Source organism: Mustela erminea, chromosome 4 (genome assembly GCF_009829155.1).
Source record: "Mustela erminea isolate mMusErm1 chromosome 4, mMusErm1.Pri, whole genome shotgun sequence".
In the NCBI taxonomy this organism is placed as follows: domain Eukaryota; kingdom Metazoa; phylum Chordata; class Mammalia; order Carnivora; family Mustelidae; genus Mustela; species Mustela erminea.
This window is the reverse complement of record NC_045617.1, coordinates 118,688,494-118,708,199: the sequence shown is the minus strand read 5'-3', so window position 1 is coordinate 118,708,199 and position 19,706 is coordinate 118,688,494. Positions and strand designations below refer to the sequence as shown.

The window sequence follows — 19,706 nt, the reverse complement described above, 5'->3', positions numbered from 1 at the left end:
GTGTTTCGAGGAGCTTGGGGGCTCGTCGCTGGAAGAGATTCCTATAAGAGGAGACAGCAGGGACGTGAGGCAACTCTCCCAGGATCGGCAACAGGGAGTCTGAGGCCAGACATGGGCCTGGGCCTTCTGGCCCCTCTGGTCCATCCATCTGGCTGTCACATTGTGCCTGCCCCAAGCACGGCTCACCCCTTCACCTTGCAAGGTCGGGGCCAAGTGCACTGGCATTTTCTTAGGAAATGAACCACAGGCCCTTTCTCTCCAAACACAGGCTCTAGTCACAGCTAGGTACACTGAGGCCAGAGAGGGAGAGCTGCAATGTCCCGGGGACAATCAGGGGCTGGGAAAATGCAGCTAGGAGGATTCAGGAGAAGACACCCCCCCCCCCAGCTGCCCATAATACCCAGAAAAATGATGACCTTCTAGATGCAGTTTGACGGCTTTAGGAAATGCTCTCAAACAGCCCTCTACCCCCAACCAGAAACCCCACAGGACGGTGCCCTTTGCCTTAAGACATTGTCCTCCTTTGTCCCAATGCAACCCTCCCCCACCACCCCCAAACTGCCATCGCCCCACAACTCCCTGCTTCCCTGTACCTGCTGAGCCCTTCAGTCCAGGGTAAATTGTCCAGATTATCCAGCATTTTCCTCCACCAGCAGGCAGCAGGCAGGAAGGCCCCAGGCCAAGGAAAAGGGCATATAGCAGAAAACCCACAGCCCTATCCCTCCATTTCTGGATGGGATGGCCTCAGGGCCCTTGGAGGCCTGGACTGGGGCCTGGAAGGAAGCCTGGGCTTGGTAGCAGCAAACTGGGAGTCAGGGCTGGTCCTCGCCATCAGCGGCCACCTCCCCTTGGTCTTACTTCCCAGGGGTTGGGTGGCACACGTGACTCTGTCCATCCCTCCTGGGGCCCCTCCCTGCCCTCCCACCATGTACTTACTCTGAGGTGCAGGTGGTCCGTCCAGGAGCCGATAACCTTGTACTCAGCCGAGCCATTGCGCATCTGGTACTGGTAGATGTCATAGCGGCCAGGGGCATCTCCATTCTCATTGAAGGTCACGGGATTCCCCGCAATGCCTGTAGGGGCCAGTGACTGTTACACACTCCATATCTTTGCTGAGCTCTCACCAAGAAGCAGGGAGGATCAGGAGCCCAGAGCAGAGACACCTCTGGGGAGGCCCCTGCGGGGAACATTTTAGGAGGTTCCCTCGCCCTCCAGAGGCCCCAGCCCCTCCCCCCATGGCACCCTGGGACCCCTTCTGGTGCACGGCCCACAGCCACCTGAGAAGTTGACGTTGCGGATGTACTTGAGGAGCTGGGTGCCGTCCACGGGGTCCATGCGTGGGCAGAGCCCCACACGGCCAGGACACAGGTCGCGGTGCATGGCGTGCAGTGCGTGGCCCATAGCATACACGGCGTCAATCACGAACTGTACCTTCCCCTCCTGCTCATATGCCGAGTCCTGCCCAATGCGTTCTCGGTCTGCAACGAAACGCCCAGCACGGGGGCCATACATGAGGCCCACCATCCTCACTGACCCCGTGCTGGACGCCAGAGCCAAGAGAGGTGACACAGCCCATCTCTGCACACGTAGGCCTTCTGGCTTCTGGCCCAGTGCCAGCTCTATCTCCCCCGGGATGGTCTTATGGGGGATGATCCCACAAGGGGACAGGGAGGGTCCACTGCCCTCGCCACTGTGCAGCCATCTCTGTGCCCTGAGACCCCAGAATAGCCAGGGCAGGCCCCCATGTCACGATCACCCTCAGAAGGCTGTGGGTCAGGGGGTCTCCCTACGGCTGTGGAACCTCCCCGCCCTCCCCCTGCCTGACCTAGACCAATCGCGGGAGCCACTGGGAAATCGCTAGGACAAGAGCTGTGTGGCTCAGCGGTACACTCTGGCAGCCCACAGATGGGCAGCCACGCCAGCCAGGGCACACTGCCCCCGCCACAGGGTATGGAAGGGGAAACTGAGCCCCAGGAGGGTGAGAGCCTGGCTGCAGATCCCTCAGAGTTTAGGACCCAAGCCACCTGGTGCCCTCGATGGATTCCAATCGCCCCAAACACTAGAAGTTACTATCATCCCCACCCACTCCTTCCCCATTAGGCAGGTGAGTGAGTTCTGCCAAGTGGGGAACCCCCCTCCCTCACCTCACTGCAAACAGCAGTGGCTCCCTAGGGCGCCATGGCCTTGGGGCTCTGGCTTCCCATCCTTACCCCCAGGCCCTGGGCCCAAGCTTCACAGCTGCCTATGGCTTCAGTGTCCTCTCAATAGAAAGGGATCATAATCCTGCCCCCAGAGGTTTAACTGAGAACACTTGGCACTGAGTAGGTGACTGATCCACATTGTTATTGTGCTAAGTGGTCAAAGGTGGCGGGGGGTGGGGGTGGTGGTGGTTCTGAGACAACCAACAGACGTCTCTGGGCCAGAGCAGGCCAGGAAGGCTTTCTGGAGGAGGAGGCATTACCCAAGCCTGGGCCCAGGATAACAATCATCATGAAGAATAGGGGCTGCTAATGTCTAGTGAACACCTGCTCCATGCTAAGCATCTTTTTAAGCCCTTTATGCATATAAACGCATTGAATTCTCACCAGGGTGCCATGAGGTGAGTAATTATCCACGTATCAGAGATGAAACTGAGGCACAGAAAAGCCCAGTGATGTCCCAGAACCACCAAGTGCTGAGCCTGAATCGCAGTACTCTGGCTCCCAGCCTATGTGCCACTCTACACCTAAGGGATTCTAAGAGGGGGGTTGGGGTGGGGACAGGAATGCAGGGAGGGGAGAGGAGGAGGGGACAGGAGGATGCAAAGTGGAGGCAGGGAAAGGATGGGAAGAATTCTAGGGAAGCCAGGCTTCCCCTTCTGGGGCTTCCCCTTCTGAGGCGGTAGGCCCTGCCCCCATCACAGCCTGTAACTCCCTGGAGACCAGGACAAAGACATTAACCCCACCACCCACCCCGCCATGTACACCCACTGCCTCCCTGTTAGGGGGCCAGTGCCATACCTTGCAAAAGTGATTCCCCAGTGGGCTGCAGGATGAGGGGCTGCACCCCAGCCTAGCCCCCTGGCCCATAGCCATGTCTACTGTGTGGGGGCTGGGCTGGGCGAGCGCCAGGCCCTGGGAACTCCAGAGGTCACTGCGTCCATCTCTGCCCTTGGATAACTCAGAGGCGGACACCTGCCCGGGGCTCCCACAGAGCCGGGAGCACATTTCATATGCCTGCCTGCCTCGGCCACCAAGCCCCTGGGACCAAGGGCAGAACCTGACCCCAGTTATCCCAACCTCGGGGTCAGAGATCAAGACTCACCAGCACTCAGATGGGACAGTTGGGGACACACACCCTGTTGGTCCTGGTGGTACCATTCAGTCAAGATGACCCACAGCTCTTACAGTACGGCCTCAGGGCTGGAGGCCAGGCAGGCTTGGGAGCCATCTCCCTGGCTCTCTCCTGGTCACCAAAGGCCCTCACTACCCATTGTCCCTGCCCTACACTTGCGGAGGCCTAGACTTGAACCTGGGAGCTGGAACCCCAGCTCCACCAACCACTCTGGCTGTGTGACCTTGGACCTCGGACTCCAGCTCCCTCCTCTACAAAATGAGGATGATGATGGTACTTGCCTCACAGGGTCGGGTTAGGGTCCCTAAGGAGGATTAGTGGGTTAATATTCACAAGACCCAAAGAGAGGCGTGGTGCTTGCCAAGTGCTACAGAGGTTGGCCAGACACCTGCGGGCACAGATGGGTGTAAGTCCAACCCTGCCTCAGAGCTCCTGGGCCAGCAGAGCCTAGTGAATCAGTCAACATAATTTCTAGGACAAGGCACAGACGGGAATAAACATGAAAGGCAAATCCTCCAGCTTAACTAGCCTGCCCTCTTGTCTGAGCTCCTGATGACAAGGTTCTGAGAAGGAGGAGAGAAGCCCAGTGACAACCCTGTCCCCAGAGGGAGGGGAACAGAGGGGGCTGGAACAGGTTGAAGGCTGTAGCCCCACCCTGGACCGCACCCAGCCCCCAGGTCCCGCTCCCCTCAGCCTGAAAAATGGAAAACATAAAACGCTACTCAACAACCCCGCACTCCCATCACATCCTCATTTCCTATGGGTCAGAGACTGAATTATTAACCAGGACGGAGGGGAGGCTGTGGCCACTGCAGAAAGCAGAGAGTTCCCTCCCAAAGCCAAGGATACCCTGGCTGATGGGATCTGATTACACCTCCCCACCTGAGCTGTTCTCAGCCTCTCCTCTCTCCTCCTTCATGGGTCCTCCCTCAGTGGGTCCCACTGAAGTAGCCATTCTGGGCCACTCTGGTCCAGGACCAAGGAAGGGGTTCGCAAGCCATCTGCCCCGAGGCCAGAGTGAGGATGAGCCTTACCCTGGAGAATCCACCTCTGCAGGGGGACGCTCTCACGAGAGGGGCTCTGGGGTCCTGTCATCCCATCAGGGCTGCCCCTCCAGAATCCCTACCCCAGAGCTGTCACAATGCCAGCCATGGACTTTTAGAGACTTCTCGACACACTTTCACATCCTTGACTTTTGTCTTGAGTCCGGCCCCAATTATGGATGAGAAAATGCACCGTGAGGTGACCTGCAAATCACCTTTATTTAACAAGGGGACACCAGGCCTCGAGCATGCCCTCCACAGACACCCCTCAACCCCCAAGGGCCCTTCCCTTTGGAGAGCAGGAATCATAAATACAAGTTAAACAAAGACGAGATGCTCTATCCCAAATGTTCGAAGCTGTGCCCATAACCTGCACAGCTCTCTCCACACACTCTGGACTCCTCAGCAAATGACCCCACACCAAGAGCTTCACATGCCTGGAATTTCTCTTCCCCGGAGCTTGGGGAGGTCAGCTGAACTGGCCCCCTCACAGAGGAGGTAACTGAGGTTTGCAAGTGGTCAAGTGATGTACCCAGGATCCCACAGGAACCCTGTCACCCAGCATGTGCTCGTGCACACCGGGGATGGGCCTGACTGGGAAGTGGCAGAGCTGGGATTTGAACCTGGATCTCTCTGGCTCCTTAACCATTTCTACCACCCCACACCATCCCACCCCGGGTCGTCCCTCCCCTTCTTCTTCCTCTAACCAGCCCCTGGTCTGCCTCCTCCCTCTTCTCTGGGGCCCAGACCTAATCAGAAGTTCAGGATCCCTGTCTGCAGAATCAGGCGGTGGTCATGGAAAGAAAGGGGTGGGGGGTCAGAAAATCCCCTCCTGGGTGGGCAGGAGCTCCAGGCCCAAGCAGTTCTGGGAGGAAGCAGGACGCACATTTCTGAGCGCTACTGGAGGAGATAAATCCCAGACACATGGTGGCAATGACAGCAGCAACAGTTTGAAGATGTCCTAATTGTGTCCCGGGGTACCGTGAGCTGGAGATGCGTTTGGCTCTGCCACGGGTGACAGCCAGCCGGAGAAACCATCGGGAGAGGATTTTCTCCATCCAAACCCCGCAGCTACGGTTACTACGGTGACTGCAGCCTTTGTCTGCAGGTTGTAAATTGTAATTGAAATGAGTTTTCAAGGTTGAAATAATCAGAGTTCCTCTTGTCTCCCCCATCACCTCGCCACAACTCACCCCGCCCAACCGCAACCCTCCTGAGCCTTTGCGGTCACAGGCACGCACCAGCGCACGCATGCATGCACGGTTCTTGAAGAGGCTTCCTCGCATAAAAGAAGACAAAATCAATTACGCACACGTGCACGTATTTCCAAAGCTACACGTCCAAGGTGGCTACCCACAACCCGGCAGGCACTGAAACACACGGCCATACTCACACTCATGTCTCAACGCATATAAACACAAGTAACACAGACACGGCTGCTCGCCCAGTTCGGCATGCATCCAAGCATCCTGTCCTCCAGATTCACCCATGGTCGGGCTGAGAGGCCCACGGGTATTTCCTCTGGGAGATGATAACGGATGCATCAGTGGGGCTCGATCCCACTAGAGCCCTCCAGGAGACGATGTGGAGGATGCCTCGTGGTTGCCCATCAAAGAGAACAAACACTAGGGCCCCCCCCTCAATGTTAAGCCAAGTTCTGCTCCCAGGGGCACTGACTCTATTAACAAAGATGGGGCTGGCGAGCACTGAGGGGACCAGGGGGTGCCGGCGGTCTCTGTTCACAGGTAGAGGCCCACAGGTGCAATCCAGCCCAGGTGCGCGAACACACCACACACAGCTGCACGCAGAAGCCTGCGTTCATGTACAAATATGCAAACGTGCACACCAGTTTTCAGCCCTCGGGCAAACTTCCAGGGAGTAGGATAAAAGATCCCCTCCTCCCCGCCAGGAGCTGAAGTCCAGCCAACACAGCTGGGCCTGGCTCCCGGCTCCGCCGTGGACTGGCTAGATGACCCAGGTCAAATACAATGTCGGTTCCTCCGATATAAATTCAGGGTAATGATACTGACCTTGCAGGGGCCTCTGGGAGGATTAAGGAGGAAGAGGCAGAACACATATACCATCACACCTTAAGTACGTTAATCCGTTTCCTCTCCTCGTAGGTACCCCTTCGCTGGGAAAGATCCCCCATCCCAGGCCTCCCCCTCCAACCTGCATACAGCCTGGTTCATGCGGGCTCCCCCCACTTCAAGATGAGATGAGCACAGGGTACCCACCCCACTCAGACAGGGGCCCAGGTCAGCCTGCCCGCCGATATACAGATTGGGGGGCAGCTTTGTGCTTCCAGGCCCTTCTCCCTCTTTCCTGACTCACCCATGGTTGAGTCATTCTCCCAGTCACCTCCCTGAAACCCAGAGGTTTCTCTGAGGGTCCTGGGAGTTCCGCTCCTGGGGTTAGGCTCCACACTCCCCTGTTCTGCCCATCATGTCCCCAGATCACACGGTTGGCTCTCCCTTTCCTAGGTTCACATTCTTTCGTTGTTTCTGCGGGGCCCTCCCTTCCATCAAGACACCTGCTTTCCAGTCTGAGCAGCTCTAACTCCTGGCCCCCTCTATGTTTCCCCAAACACCCAAGCCCCCAAACCCAGCCTCAGCTCTCCACCCACTCGTGTCTCAGAGCCAGCTCAGGTGTCTCCAGGGATGACTGGTTGGGGCAGAGGGGGAGGGGCCAGGGGAGGGGTGGGACCCCCCAGGGGACCACCGCCTGAGCTGGGAGGAGGGGAGGTGACCGGCTCAGCAGGGGGAGGGGCTCCTGACTCTCAGGGATTCCCTCTGGCTCTGTGCTAGCACAGCCCACGACTCAAACTTGAACCACCTGCAGGCCCCTAGAGACCCTCAAGAACATGACCCCAGGGTGAAAATACAGACATGGGAAGCTGAAGTCCCTCTATGACTGTGAATTCTGATTGCAAATGCTCATAGCAGCAGAGAAGTTTGTGTCTCTGAAATTAGCAAACATCACTTCTGGATGGCCACTGACCAGCCCCGCCAGTCACCTAGCCATGCTCCTACCCCTTTCAGCATCTTTTCCCTCAACATGGAAATATGTCTTCATTTCCCCCACTTAAATAAACAAAAACCCTCTCTTGACGCCCTCTGCCCCCAACTAGCATCCCGCTTTTTCTTTCTCTGTGTACAATGGAACTTCTCGAAATCACTGTCCCTACTCATCCACCATCAATTTCTCCCTTGTTTCCCTGACCAACTCCAGAGTTTTGTGCCCATCTCTCCAAGGAGTCTCCAGGCTGCCAAATCCCCTCACCCATTCTTCCTCCCATCTCACTTGCTCCCCCTGCCCCTACCCTCCAGCCTGACAGCAGGTGATGGGCCTGAGCGCTGGTTTCCCTCCTGCCTCCCTACTGGCTCCTCTCCTCAATCTCTTTGACCTCCCAGTGTCAGTCCTGAGACCCCAAATTGATTCCCTCCCTTGGGGTTCCCAACCAGCCCCACCCATATGCTGGCAACTCCCCAAATCCCAAAGCCAGCCAGGCCCCCCAGCTAACACCAGCTCCCCCTCCCATACCAGAAAGACATCTCGTGCCTGAACCAAGCCCCTGACTCTCCTCCCCGGCCCAGACTTCTCCCACATGTCTCATGCATAGTCAAGAACCATGCAGCCATCCCTGACTTACCGTCTGTCCCCTTTCTCTTCACTCAGATCCTTCAGCCAACTCCACGGCCACTTGGCAAAACTGGCAAAGAACCTGACCCCTTCTCACCTCCAAGGCCACCACCTGCTCCAGACCCCATCACTTCCCACCGGGACCAGAGCACCGGCCTCTGAACCCAGTCTCCCATTCTGCCCTCAACCCTACCTCCTCTCCAGGCAGCGGACAGAGTGAACCTCTTAGAACATAAATCGGATCACATCAATCCTCTTTCAAACCCTGCAACGGCTCTGTCTCATTTGTCGAAAAAGGACTAAATCCCTACAAATTGCCTACAAGGCCCCCCCAGCATTGGCTCGCCTGACCTGCCTCTCTGACCTCATCTCCTTCCTGTTACCCACTCTGCTTCAACCACACAGGCCTCCTCACTGCTCCCCTGACCTGCCAGGTATGAGCCTACCTCCAGACCTTTGCATAGGCTGAGCCCTCTGCCTGGCATGCTCGTCCCTAGGCCTCCACATGCCTGGCTGTCTTACTAGCTTCGGGTCTTTGCTCCAGCATCACCTTCTCGGTGAGAACTTCCGACCTCCCGATTCAAAAGTGCAACTTCCCTAGTCTCCCAGAACTCTCCATTTCCTTCCAAGGGGCTCCTACTCTCTCTGGTTTCATGGTTGGGTCCTCCCTGGAGACCCGAGGCACTGACCACCAGAGCTAGCCCACCACTCACCTCCTTGTCTAGAGAGATGAACAGTCTCCCAGCGGCAGCAGGAGCTGCCCAGGCAGGTCGGTCGCCCTCACAGAGCCCAGCACAGAGCCCATAATCAGCCTCTTAGTGAAGGCTGCTAGAACAAGGGAGAAGCAGCATGGAGATGGCGGACCCGGGATCCCTCCAGCTACCCTGTGGCTCATGGTTTGAATAAAAGTGAGTTCCTCTAATGGGTGGCACCCACCGGAGATAACGGGCAGTTCCAAATGTTGGTCCCCCTGGCTTTCCCCGGGGAAGGATGCTTTCTCGGGTCCCTTTGGGAATGTGTAGATCAGCAGAATCTTCAAAGTCAGGTTGGAATAGCCAGGAGGGCCCCGGGGCTAGGACATCAGCTGCTCTGAGGCAGGACATTTCTGGAGCTAGATGGCCCAGTTTCAAATCCCAACTCTGTTACTTATGATCTTGTGACCTTGGGCAAGCCTTTAGCCCCTCTGGACCTCAATTTCCCCATCTGCAAAATAGGTTCCTGTGAAGGTTAAATGCCAAACACTAGAACAGGGCTTGACAAGTGACAAATTCTGTGTAACTATTAGCTGTGATTATTTCTGGTGGTGGTGTTGTGGCTACCGGAGCAGACCGGGAGACAGGGGTCTCCCCACAGGTCCCCAGCTGCCATGCAGTCACCCTCCCTGCTGGAGCTCCCAAACCCTGAGAACAGCAGGCAGTAAATTTCTCCTGTTTCCTCATAAACCGGGCCTTCCTCCGCTCAGCCATCACCTGGCTGGCAGTGTTGTCAAAAAGATGGATGCCGTATCTGCCTTGTTTACGGCTTTCATTCGCAAATCCTCTCCGCGTGTTCCCGGGGAGGGGGGGGGGACCCGGGGGACTGAGAGGGAGGTGCAGCCCTCCCCTGGGCTTGACTGGCTGCAAAGATCCACCCTCCCAACTTGGTGGACCCTCCCTGGCTCAGGTGTGGGGCAGTCCCAGGGCAATCTGCAGGTGCTTCCCACAGATCATGTCCAATTCCTTCTTTGGGAAAAGGTGAGCATGGCAGCTCTGCTGGGGATGGGGCTCTGGGAGGATGGGCCTGGGTAACAGGACTCCCATTTCACAGATGAGAAAACTGAGGCCTAGAGAGGTAACATGCCCTGCTGAGGTCACACAGGTCTGCAGGACCCTCCTAGCTGTATGTTTGAGAAAGAACATGTGATACCCTCTCTCTCTTACCACTTTGGGACACACCAGCCCCATCTCCAACTGCCAGCCTCTGCCACTCTTCTGAGACTCTCTGAAGTCATGGCAGCTCTCTGCCCAGCCAAGCGCCCTTCAGGAGCAGCTGAGGGATGGAAACAGGCAGAGGCCAACCACGGCATCCACTGGCATCAAGGGTACCACAGGGGGCCAAGGTAAGGCCACCAGGGTCAGTCAACAGGCAGGTATCCGGGAAGAAGTGAATGGGAAGGCAGCCTCTGGAGACAGAGTAGGAATAGGAGGAGACCACAGAGCATGCCTGGGCTGGCTGGGGACAAGAGTGAGGGGGTCTGGAGGAGGCAGAGGGCAGGAAACGGGGAGACTGGGCAAGGTACTGGCGCTAGGGCAAGGCTGCTGGGGTATAAAGCCAGTTCTGCCAATTCTTTAGGGCTGTGATGTTCTCAAACGGCCTCAGGAGCCTCTTCCATGGACTGGGTGCTGTCCCTGTGACAAGCTATACGAGCAGTCCTCTCTCACCGGGGATCCTACAGCTGACAGAGGGCCCTGGTACCAACAGACCTGGGAATGCCATTGCTCCCACTCCCTCTCCGTATCAACCACAGTTTTACCAGCACCGATCGTGCATGTGGTCTTTTAGCCAGCCTCCTCATGCCTTTGCTTCATCTCCAACCCTCGTGGCAACCCACTGAGATGGACAGCAACGTCCCTGTCTTCTTGGAGACTCAGAGAGAGGTTAAATGACTCAGCCAAGGTCACACAGCAGGGAGGATAGAGTTGGATCCAGTTCCGGGGGTAAGTCCTTCCTCTGCCGCCCACCAGGCACCCAGTGCAGAGCCAGCCCTCCATGGGGGTCACCCCAGCCCTCCCGGCCTAAGACATTCTCCCAAGGGAGCAGCTAGGTTCAAACCCAGGCAGGGCCATGGGAAGCCAGAGCTGCCTCGCCCTCACCTAGGGTGGTTCCCAGGTCCCAGGTTCCAGTTACCCTGAGACGGATGGGCTCGCCGCTCCTGACTTGGCCACTCCAGGACTCTAACCAGCCTCGGCTGGTGCTTCAGATGCACGAAGAAGCATCAAGGTCAGCTGTAAGGCGCTGTCCCTCCACCCCTCCATGTGATGCATACCCACCCCCTCCTCAGTCCAGCTTCCTCTGATTTGCTCATGCTTTCCCCCCTGCCTGAGGTGCATGCCATCTTCCCTCCCATCACTGCCTCTCCCTTTGACCCAGGGACTCCCACACTTTGTTGCACATGAGGATGGCCTGGGGCACTTCGGAAAAAATCCCAATGCCCAGCTTGCACCCAGGACCCACTCACTGAGGACATCTGGGGTCAGGCATCAGTAGCTCTAAAAAAATTTCCTGGGAGATTCACTGCGAACAAGGCTTGGGGACTTCCCAGCCCTAAATCACCTAGGGAGCTTTCACGAAACCCACAGCCCAGACCCCACTCCTGAGGTTCTGACTGAATGGATCTGAAGGTAGAGGGCTACTATATTTTCAAAGCTTCCAGGTGATTCTAATGCATGGCCAGGCCTGAGAGCCACCATTTTCCAGTTTACAAAGTGCCTCCATACCTTCTCATTTCCAACCCAGACACCCTCTGGGCTGGCTCACCAAATCCCATTTCTCAGACAAGAACACAGAGGCCAGAGAAGGCATAGAGCTGGCCATAGACTCCCAGTGAAGCTCTACACTCTTCTGAATTGTACTCTCACCCTCCCTCCTCCGCGGGCTTGGACAGCCCAAACGTCCTCCCTTAAGGCTGCAGACAGGCGCCCCTCTCCCCGCCTCACCAACCAGGTGGGAGATCTTTGCCGATCCTGACCCGAGGACTAGGAGTCTGGGTAGAGCCTACAGGGGCTGACAAAGGCCCTCCTTCCTCCTCCCCCTCCCAGGCCAAGAGGTCACTCCAAAAATCCCCTCGCCCTTGGCAGGCTGGACACAGGAGACCCCGGCTGCACATCCTGACCCCAGTTCCAGGCTCCCCTATCCCCATCTTTAAGTCAGGTCTCGTGACCTATAATCAGGGTGAACATACAATTTTCCATCCCACCTAAGTGGGATCCTTTTAAGAATAAAAGGGATGTTTTTAGGGACACCTGGGTGGCGCATTTGGTTAAGGGTCCGATTCTTGGTTTTGGCATAGGTCATGATCTCAGGGTTGTGAGACTGAATCTCGCATCAGACTCCATGCTCAATGCGGAATCCACTTGAGATCCTCTCCCCCTCTCCCTCTGTTCCTCCCACTCATGCTCTTTCTCTCTAAAATAAATAAATCTGAAAAAATAAAATAAAATAAAGTAAATAAATCTGGGACAATGGGTAGCTTAAACCTTAAAAAGTAATAATAAAAGAGATATTTTCTAAAATTATGCCAGGAGAAAAGGAGTCATCAAGACACATGGTCACCCTACCCACAAAGGCTGTCATGTTTGCACTTCTTAAAACCCTGCTGTGATTACTGCCTGATGAAGGCATTTGCTGTGCAGCCTTTGGCAAGTACCTTGGTCTCTCTGACTCTCCATATCCTGCTCTAAAACATGGGGATCACAAAAACCCCTACGGCTTTTGTAAGAGGGAAATGAGATAAGTCTTTAAAGTGTCTGAATCACAGCAGATGTACAACAAATAGTGGTATTTACGGTTATTATCTTGCCCAGAAACATAAGTCCCCACATCAAACACACACATACCCCTTCTCCCTTAGACGTATTGACTCATGTACACACAGTCACATACACCCGTGTGTGCACACATGCACTACCACATACAGTACACCCACACATGAGCATGCCTGCTGGGCCGCGGGGAGGGGAGGAGGGATACCCATGGTCCTAAATGGCCAATATTCCTGAGTCCCATAGGGCCCTGGCCACCAGAGGGCAGCATCCTCCCCACCTGCCCACCAACTGTCATCCACCTTCCTCCTCCTGGGCCCTGGGGATCTCCCTGCTCCCTAAGATTCCATGCACCGAGTCCCTGCACCCTTGCAGTGGTCACTTGCTCATCTGGCCCTCCGCCCAAGCTACACCGATCAGTCCAGGAGGATACAGGAGGGAGTTCACCAGGTACCACTCATGTTGAAAGTACCCAGAGCTCCCTCAAAGTCAGAAGCAAGGTCCTGTGGCAGAGCTGCTCAGACTAAGAGTACAGAGGGACCCACATCTGAATGTGTCTAAATGTGGACACACTGTGATGGCTGCCCCAGGAGACTGAGGGCCTGGAGCTCAGACCTAGGTTCAAATCAGGCTCTACCACCTTCCCTCTACGGGAACCCAGGTGCCTTTACCTACCTGAGCCTGTTTTCCAATCTGTAGAATGGACCCATTGTCCCATCCTCCTGTGACCCATTCCCTATCCTTTTAAGGACTCGGCTCAAATGTTACCTTTACGCGAAAGCCATCTGTTTGTTTTAGTTGTTTCTACTGCGCATTTGCTTTCTGACATACTCTATAGCTTACTTATTTATCTTGTTTAAACATTTTCCTATTAGGATGAAAATTCCAAGAGATTTTTGACTCTCTCATTCAGTGCCATATCCACAGTGCTTAGTACAGAGCAGGGCACACCCTGGGAGTCAGACTGGTGTTTGCTGAATGACTGTGGAAACCGGGAGGGGTTAGAGATGATTTCTCCAAAATGCTCAGACCAGCGAGTATCGGGGCTCCCCCACGGGGTCATTTCTGTGGACTCTTACTAGGGACATTTCAGATAAACCCCAAGGTGACCACAGGCCGGAGAGAACCCCTTTCCCCCCAGCAGCACTCACGGACTGCTGAGAGCACCACAGTTTCTAAGATTCTAAGCCCTCCCACCCCAGCCCTGCAGACCGAAAGGCCCCGCCCCTGCCCCCTCAGACCCCACCCCTTGGGCCCCCAGCACCGCCCGGGCGCCAGCCCACCTCCCCGCCCCGCTCAGGCGGTAGGCCCACGCCCCTAGCCCAGGGCCCATCCTGGCCCCGCCCCGCGCGTGCTCACTGGTGCACTTCTTGACGTGACTGCCCTTCTTGAGCGCGTGGCGGCTCAGCTTGCAATGGAAGTTGTCCTCCCAGAACTCGGCAAACCAGATGTTGCGCCGGTTGTTGTCCAGCGTGCGGCTGGAGAAGTAGCGGTCGAAGCCTGGCAGGGAACCAGGATGTCAGTCAGGGCCTTGCGCATCCATTCCCCTCCTGTCCCCAGCCCTTCCCGCTTCCCCCCTCCACCCCCCCAACTCCGCCCCAGCTTTAGAGATGGCCCAGGCAGAGGGTGGGAGGAATGGAAGAGCAGAGCCTCTGATCCAAGGCCCAGCCGGAAAAAAACAAAACGTGGTGCATTTCATTTCATTCAAAATGAAAAGAGCTGTACTAAGTCCCAGGGGGAGCATGTGTAATCTTACAACCGCTGTCTATGGAAAAGAAGAGTGCGGTTGAGGGTGCTTCTCGCTTCACCTTCTAACCACCCAAATGCTAACAGGGGACCTTTTTGAGAAGCAACCATCTGGGGGTGCTGAGATTAGAGCAGAGAGGCAGGTGGGAGGGCTGACCAAATCTGGGAGCACCCGTGATCTCTGGTTCGAAAGAGGAGACAGGACAAGAGAGGGCAGGGGATGACCCAAGTCATACAGCAAGACCAGGGCCTGGATCTTCTGTGTTTGAGTCCAGAACACCCCCATCACTGGCAGACACGACTTCCTCCTCCAGATGTTCCAAAGGGAACTCACCGCCTCTGCTCTAAGCCCAGGAAAAAACCCACCCCACAGCGGGTGGGCTGGTGAGTGAAGAGCGCCTGCTCTCTCCCCTCAGTGCCCCTCCTGCATGGATGATGTTCCCAGTACCGTTGCATCGTTGACCGAGTTGCCAGGGGTGGGCCAGGAGGCCTGAAAGTTCAGTAGGGTCCACACTAGGGCAGGGTTCAAGTCAAGCGACTGTCGGAGCTGTAGGAGAATGCTGACATTGGTGAGGGACTGGGCGAGGGTGGGCTTTCCCAGCCTGGCACTACTGACACTTAGGGCCAGATCATTACGAATTGTAGGGAGCAGGATGTAGAATAGCCTCACTCCCTAGGTGGGACAACCAAAAATGTCTCCAGACTTTGCCAGATGTCCTTTGTGGGTCACATCGCCCCCTGGATGAGAACCATGGTTCAAAGTCTTCCCTAATATCTCAGAGAGAAAAGGGACTTGTCAGACAGGTTCTGGGTTTCAATCCCAGCTCTGCCGCTTAATAGCCACTATATGTCGCTTTGATTCTCTGAGCCTTAATGCATTCATTTACTAAATGTGGAAAAAAGTGTCTTGTGGGGTCACAGGAAAGACTAAATGAGATGTCTCCCAGTAGCCACAGTCACTACTGTTTAGTGCCTACTGTGGCTGAAGGCTGAGAAGGGTAATGAGGGAACTTCAGCGCCCTCTGCCTCAGGGTAGAGAGAATACAGTGCCTTGTGACCTTCAGCGGGTGGCCCCCATGCTCGGGCCTTGGTCTCTTGGAAAGTTCTATAGCAACAGATGTCTGCAGGTCTTCCCAGCAACATCCATGCTGGCTTCTATTTAACGAAGCAGGAGCAGGGGAGAAGGCCCTGGGAGCCTGCCTCCCCCGTGGTGAGGACAGTGAGGTCCCTGCCAAACTGGGCCACTAATGGGAACTTCACGCCTCACTCACAGTGAGGTTCCAGCCAGAGCAGACCATTCCTGTCCCGCGTGACTGTGGGTTCTGTCCCAAGAGGAAGGGATGCTGGACAAGACAGACCCAACGCTGACACCACCACCACCGAGGGCCGGCCAGACCCGGGCAAGGCCTGCAGGGAGAACGTGCCCCCTACAGCACAGCACCTTCTTGTCTCCAGCTGGTGGCTCCCAGGCCCTTCTGACAGAGGACATGGTCCAGGCAGAGTGAAGGCCTTGGCTCTCTGTTGCAGATGGGAGAAGGGATGGTGGGGTGTGGGGATGAAGAAAGGACCTTGATAAAGAAGCTTCCCGTATGGGCCACCCATCTCCCGCACCCAAAAATATCTGAGAAGGGAGAAGAAAGCTCCTGAATCTGGGTTTGAATCCTGCTGGGTCGAATGCAGCTAGAAAGTCCATCCAGCCTTGAACATGAGCACAAAGAGGGTGTGGGCCAAGGAAGAGGAAAGACAGAATGTGGGAAGATGAGGAGTGGGTAAGGAATGGAGTGGGGGGACAGTAATAAGGAAAAGCTGGCGAGCACACCAACAGTGGGGGCAGGCGAGAGTGAGGTGGGGGCGCAGTCCGGGGCTGCGGGGCCTACCTCGCACTGACATCCTCTTGGGGAGGATAGTGACAGCGCCCTCGGCCACCTCCTCCAGGCGCAGCACGGGGGCGCTCTTGGAGCCCCAGCTGTCGGAGCCCATCCAGAAGAAGTGGCCTGTCTGGTTGGCCTTCCGTGCGGCCTCCAGCACACGCCTGTGGGAACACACACCAGCCCAGCCCAGCCGTGTCTGCCCCTGCAACTGTCCCCCCAGGGACCCCTGCTCGCAGGGGCCCTTGACTGACCCGCCCCCCGGCACACACATGTCCCCTGAATAACCCATGGTCCCCCTGCCCCTGGCCCATGCTTGCCTCTAGGTCCAAGGTGCTCCCACCCCCACTCGATCCTACCCCCAGGGCCACAGCTGTCCTTGCAAAGACTGTCCCTGTTTCCCTAGGTGCATGCACACCCCTGAGCTGACTCAGGCCCCAGGACTACACCTGCCCTGTCTGTGTCCTCAGGTTCATGCCCCTGGTCCTGATTCCACAGACACATCTCGTCTCCTTCTCACATTTATATGTGTGCACGAGCACACACACCTACCCACATGGTTACCCCTCTGCACTCGCCACTCCCTGCCGGCACAGCCTTCTCTGCCCCACCTCTTTCTGTGCCAAAAGTCTAGGGCCTCTGAAGAACTGCTTCCCACACCCTCCTGGATGGATGAAAGGGCGCGAGGCAGGTGCTCACCCCCTCCACTGTCCTACTGTGACAGTGGCTGTCATCAGGTCAGGGACCCTAGAGCCCAGCACAGGGCAGTGGCCAAAGGAGACACTCAGGGAGAAGAAAACCAGGACTGTGCAAAATTCCCCCCACCCAGCCTCTCCCATAGTGGGGTGGGGAGAGTGGAACACAGAGGAGGCGAGCACCTTGCTCAGGATCACAGAGCAAGCAAGAGGCTGTGATACTAGAAACTGGGACATGGCCACCAGAGCTTAGGAGCGGCTGCTGAGCCCGGGACAGCTTGGGGATGCCAGGGAGAAATAGGTTTCCAGGCCCCAGAGCCCACGCCTTCCCTCCTCCAACAGCTCCTGACTCTCCACGGTCCTGGACCCCCAAACCTATTGCAGCTGCCCCTCACCCACCAGAATCTGGGGTGGGGCTGTTCCCAGAAGCCACGCCCACAGCGCTATCAATACCCACTTGCATCTGGCCAGCCAGACAGGACCAGAGCTCCCAGGCCTCCCTCCCTGCAAAGTCACCTGGGTTTATTTTTACTTCTGTTTGCTTCTGAAAATGCATGTGGATTTCCAGAAATGCCTCTGCTCCCCCCTCAACTTCCTGCTGCCAGTTCCCTCTGGAGTCAGTCCCTTCCCTAGGTGCCTCTTGTCTAGGACACAGGGCCCAGTGCCTTCATCCTCCCCTCCCAGCACTTGGGTCCATCTGAGCTAAGCAGGAGGCCTGGAACAGGGCGCACCTCTGGGCAGGGACCTGGCAATGTCTCTCAGGGGAAATCTGTTTTGCTGCAGCTCGGGTCCAGGATGGGGTCTTTACCAAGTGGGGAAAGTGCTGGAAAGAATGGGACCCGGATGGACACTGGTTAGCTACAGGGAGGGAGGCACATGGGGGCAGGGGCAGACAGGCAGCTTTGGCTGGGCTGGAGGGCAGGAGGCCTGTGGGCACAGCAGGCTAGGACACCTCAGGCCAGCCAGCTGAGGGAGGAGGTCTGGGGAGGACTCTACTGTCTTACTCTGCAAGTTCAGGGGCTGTGTCTCCTCTGCTCAGACTGGAGTGCCCTGAGGGCAGGGCTGTGTCTCCTGTCTCCCCACTCAGACTGGGGTTCCCTGAGGCAGGGCGGTGTCTGCCCCTTCAGATTGGGGTTCCCTGAGGGCAGGGCTTGTCTCCCTCCAGACTGAGGCTCCCGGAGCTCAGAGCTGGTGTTTCTCTCCCCCTTGAACAGGGCAATCACAGAGGCCTGCCCCCATCTTGGCCCTGACATCAGCCTGAGAGGTAGCAGCAGGAGAAAAGGAGGAGGAAGAGAAGTGGGTTAAGATGGGGCTTTTCAGTGCACCCAAACTTCTGCCTGGGGGACAGAAGCAGACGTGCGGAGTGGGCAGGATTGGCACTGCACGGTCCTGGCACCCAGAAGTCCATCCATTTCCTGTGCAGAGGCAGAGACTGAAGCCCAGGGAGGGGACGATGCCGCCCCCTGTGAGCATGTACCCAGGCCAGGACTAGACCCACAGCCCAGGCCTCTTTCCACTACTCTAAGCTTTGCCAAAGACTGGAGGCAGGGGCTGACAGGGGATCCGCAGGCCCCGGGCCCTGCTGTGTGCCAGACTCTGCTTCCTGTGTTCAGATCTCAAATGACATTATCAGGCTGGCATCTCTAGCTCCCTCCGCCCTTTTTTTTAAAGCAGAAAAGAAGCACAGAGAGGTTGAGACACTTGCCTCATGTCACACAGCAAGGAGGAAGGAGAGCAGGATTAGAACCTAGGTGCTTTGGTTAAAAACCCAGGGCCTTAGCAGTTGGCAGAATGGATGCAGGGAACAGGGAGGCAGAGGAAGGGGGGCCCATCAGCAGCTGCCTGTGCCCCAGCCTGAGGAATGTTGCACCCCACCTCTCTGGAGCCTGCGGTGGGCCAGGCTCACTAGGAAGGTCTCCAGCAGGACCACTGACTCTCCCCATGACCGACTCCCAACCCCCACCCGGCTGCAATCCACTCTCACCTGATGTCATCCTCATTGGCAAAGATGATGACCGCCCTGGCGTTCGAGGTCTCCAGGAGGCGCCGGATGATCTTATCGAACTCCCCAGGCTTGGGCTCCCGGGGTATCTTCACTGACTGTGCGATGCACACGCCCCCTGTGGGAAGGGTGTCACTCAGCCCCAGAGTGGCCAGAGTATCTCCCCACTTCACTCCACGCCCTCCCACACGCGGTCCCCTCCAGGAGACGAAAGCCAAGGGCTGCCCACAGCCCTGCAGCCGGACTCCTAGATCCCAGGTCCAGATCTCCAGGCACAGGCTATGCGGTCAGACAACTTTGGATTCCACCTCTCACCAGCTGGATGACCCTGGGCATGTCACTTCAGTTCTCTGTGCCTCAGTCCTCCCATATATAAAACAGAGGCTCTAACAAGATGCAATATAGCATCGTGTTTAGGAGCTAGATAGCCTGGGTTTGAATCTCAGTTCTGCTACTTACTGCTGTATGACCTCAGGGCAGTTACTGAACCTCTCTGTGCCTCATGTACATCATCTATAAAGTGAAGATGATCCTACTTACTTCACAGGATCATTACAAAGCTAAGTGAGTTACTGCTTACAAACACAAGAATATCAGACACACAGGGATTACTTAATAAATGATGGTTATTTTCATTGAAACTAAGATTTTTTTCGAAGAGTAAATCTGAGAAGAGACCAAGTTGCCCACCCTGGGCTGTTGGTACACCATGCACCCACAACCACAAGTACCTCCCAGGGCTTTGATGCACTCATCAATAGGCCCCTGGACCAGAGCTCTGCGCACTGCCACTGACTCACACTGTCCATCTCAGGCCCGTCCCTCTGGGGCGTCCCAGGCTCTCCTTTCTCAGCTCT

At 56.4% G+C, this 19,706-nt stretch overlaps 1 protein-coding gene across 6 annotated transcripts in view; it reads right to left on the bottom strand.

Moving 5' to 3' along the window:
* Window positions 1–19,706, bottom strand: part of GRM4 (glutamate metabotropic receptor 4) — a 117,386-nt gene that overhangs the window by 16,790 nt on the left and 80,890 nt on the right. For all 6 annotated transcript variants that reach the window (XM_032340602.1, XM_032340600.1, XM_032340603.1 and 3 more), the window contains exons 4-8: window positions 18,832–18,967; window positions 16,162–16,316; window positions 13,898–14,038; window positions 1,278–1,478; window positions 937–1,073 (exon numbers count right to left, since the gene is read on the bottom strand). In XM_032340602.1, coding sequence (XP_032196493.1) covers window positions 937–1,073; window positions 1,278–1,478; window positions 13,898–14,038; window positions 16,162–16,316; window positions 18,832–18,967 — 770 coding nt within the window. The remainder of the gene's footprint in view (window positions 1–936; window positions 1,074–1,277; window positions 1,479–13,897; window positions 14,039–16,161; window positions 16,317–18,831; window positions 18,968–19,706) is intronic.